Below are 2,726 nucleotides of genomic sequence, written 5' to 3'. Positions count from 1 at the left end.
TGATGTTTAGTATCTGATTCAGTAGCAAAGATTGCAGGTTAATCTCAATTACAAGAATAGAATTTGGAATCCAGGCATTGTGGCATGTGCCTGTAGTGCCAGCTACTCAGGAGGCCGAGGTGAGAGGATCGCTTGAGCCCGGGAGTTCAAGTCCAGCCTGGGCAACATAGGTGGACCCATCTCTTAAAGAAAAAAAGAAAAAAGAATAGAATTTGGAAATTCCAGCTACCCCAAGTTCTTCACCTCACTCATGAAGCCCTACATCCTAAGGTCATAGGGAAGTTCAATTTTCAGTTACCTTGTAGCTTTAAAGTCGTTTTACAATGTTTTGAAGGTTTTCTTCATCCCACTGCCCCCCATTAATCGTCTAACCAAAGGGTATGTAAAAGGCGTAGTTTCCAATCGGTTCCTTTCTCTCCCGTGGCTATAGCACGGCGCCTTGCACTTCTGTGGATTTAAAGTCCTGGCCGCTCAGATCAGTTTCGCTCCTGAGATCGCATCAGAAGAAGAAAGAAGGGGGATGGTGGCTGCGTGGGCCCAGAGGCTGAGGACCATCTGGAAGGAAGAGCCCATCTCCTGCACACCCCCGTGGTACTTCGGGCAGTAACTCTGTGCCATGCGCACAGCATGTGAGCAGCACACTAGGAGACCAAGCCATGTAAAGGGAAATGCTGTCCTGGAATAAAATTGCAACACAGCAAACTGGAAACGTTTAGTGAAGCATGTGAATGAGTGTCTTGAGAGTTCTATATGGCCGGATCAGACATTTCAGTAGTCAGCTTATTATACTGAATTCTATTCTGACCACTATTCACCCAGGTTTTCTTTACTTTAATATTTGTCTAATATCTTTCCATATTCCTATGTTCAAGCGTCATGGATAATTTATTTTCAGGCAGTCCTGCCACACTAGTCCAGGATGCTGCCTTCGCTTGCCTGGCTTGTCGCACGGACCCCCTAACCAATCACCCTCGTCCACTTTTCCCCGCATCCCATTTTCTGCAGAATTCTTTGCGTAAGCTTTAGCACACATGCACCACACACATACATGTACACACGAACATACATACCACATATGCCCCCCACACACACACGTGCTCATGCTGCCCTTGAGGCGTATTAATTCCTCCAGTGTTTCTCGCGGCTCCTAGGAAATGCCCAGGTCCCTTGCGCTGGTCCGCGAGGTGCGGCACGTGGCCCTGCCTCCTCCTCGGCCCCTCTCCCCTGTGAGCGGTGCGGGGCGGTGCGTGGCTCCTTCCCGCTGCCGAGGCCCGCTCCGTCCTGGCGCAGGCTGAGGCCGAGGCTGCCCTCGGGCAGGGGTGCCGTGTTTACCGCCTGCCCCCTCCTCCGAGCCCCTGGGTGAGGGAGGCCTCCCTACCCCTGGGACTAGTTTGGAGCCCCTGTCCTACACTCTGCCTTTGTCCTGATTTTTAAAAATCTAGATTTAAAAAATCCTGATTTAAAAAGTCTGTGGCTGAGGCAGGAGGGTCGCTTGAGCCCAGGGGTTGGAGGCTGCAGAGCGCCACACCGCGCCTGTGAGTAGCCCCCGCGCCCCAGCCTGGGCGACGTAGCGAGACCCCACCTCAAAAAAAATCTCCGTGGAGCTTTATTCATACAAGAAATACATGAGGACGTTCTCGCAGACGTTTCAAACTCGAGGGCCATCTGGTAAGGGCGGTTTCCCGCAGACTGTGGGGGCCACCGCTGCAAGGGGTGCTCCCTAAGCATTCGCCGGGAGCGGCCTGGCCTCTCTTGCCGCGGAGGGTGGGCGGCAGGGCGCGGCTGCACGGGGGCGCGTGTTCCCACGAGCCGCGTGGACTTCTGACCCCCTGGGCCTTCCCGGGGATTCTTTTATTGCTCCCTGGTTTCTCGTCCACTCCTGCGCCTGCAGAAACCGGCCAGGCTCCTGATCGGGATTGCAGGTTTGGGAGGCCAGGTGGGGCCAGGTGGGGCCAGGCAGCCCCAGCAGAAATGCGCTGGTCAGGCTCTCCCTGCGCCTCCGTGGTGACTCGGTGCCCCGGGAACCCCTGCTCCTCCCTGGCCCTGCGGGCCGCGGCCAGCCCGCGCCCTCTCGAGCCTCATCCCGGGGTCTCCGGAGTTGCTGGACTCCAGTACAACGCCCATGAGGCAGGAAGTCCCGCATCCTCCCTCAGCTACTCCCAAGTGTTGCAGGTGGGTTCCCTAACCCGCTAGGGGGCCTGGCCCCTTCCTGTGTGGGCGAGAGGACGGGACATTCAAGGGGAAGGCTTCTCGCCACCTTCCAGGCTCCTGAAGGCCCCTCGCCCTGACGGTCAGCACTGTCACCGGGCCTCGCCTGCGCTAAGAACATTAATTTCTGCCTACAAAGCAAACCGTTAGCAATTCGAGGGCTGGGGTCTCATCAGCCCCCAAAGCACCGGGCACCCTGCTACACTGACTGCCAGTTTTTAACATCTTATTGCTGAAAAACTGAAAAGTATAATAAATACGGCATCGGCAGGGCAGTGGGGATTGCTGCTAAAAAAGAAAAGGGAGCCGGGCGCGGTGGCTCACGCCTGTAATCCCAGCACTCTGGGAGGCTGAGGCGGGAGGGTCGCTGGAGGTCAGGAGTTCGAGACCAGCCTGAGCAAGAGCGAGACCCTGTCTCTACAAAACATAAGAAAAAGAAAGAAAGGAAGGAAGGAAAGAGAAAGAGAGGGAGGGAGGGAAAGGAAATAACTAAAGAAAGGAAAGAAAGGAAAGAGAAA

The 2,726-nt window shown here is 55.2% G+C and overlaps 1 protein-coding gene across 1 annotated transcript in view; it reads left to right on the top strand.

Annotated features, from left to right (window-relative positions):
- Positions 1–702, top strand: part of NQO2 (NAD(P)H dehydrogenase, quinone 2) — a 12,364-nt gene extending 11,662 nt beyond the window's left edge. The window contains exon 6 of the mRNA XM_012651386.1: positions 431–702. Coding sequence (XP_012506840.1) covers positions 431–607 — 177 coding nt within the window. The 3' untranslated portion in view covers positions 608–702. The remainder of the gene's footprint in view (positions 1–430) is intronic.
- Positions 703–2,726: the final 2,024 nt, after the last annotated feature.

This window comes from Propithecus coquereli, unplaced genomic scaffold (genome assembly GCF_000956105.1).
Source record: "Propithecus coquereli isolate 6110/MARCELLA unplaced genomic scaffold, Pcoq_1.0 Scaffold354, whole genome shotgun sequence".
NCBI classification, from domain to species: Eukaryota; Metazoa; Chordata; class Mammalia; order Primates; family Indriidae; genus Propithecus; species Propithecus coquereli.
This window is presented reverse-complemented; position numbering and strand designations above follow the sequence as displayed.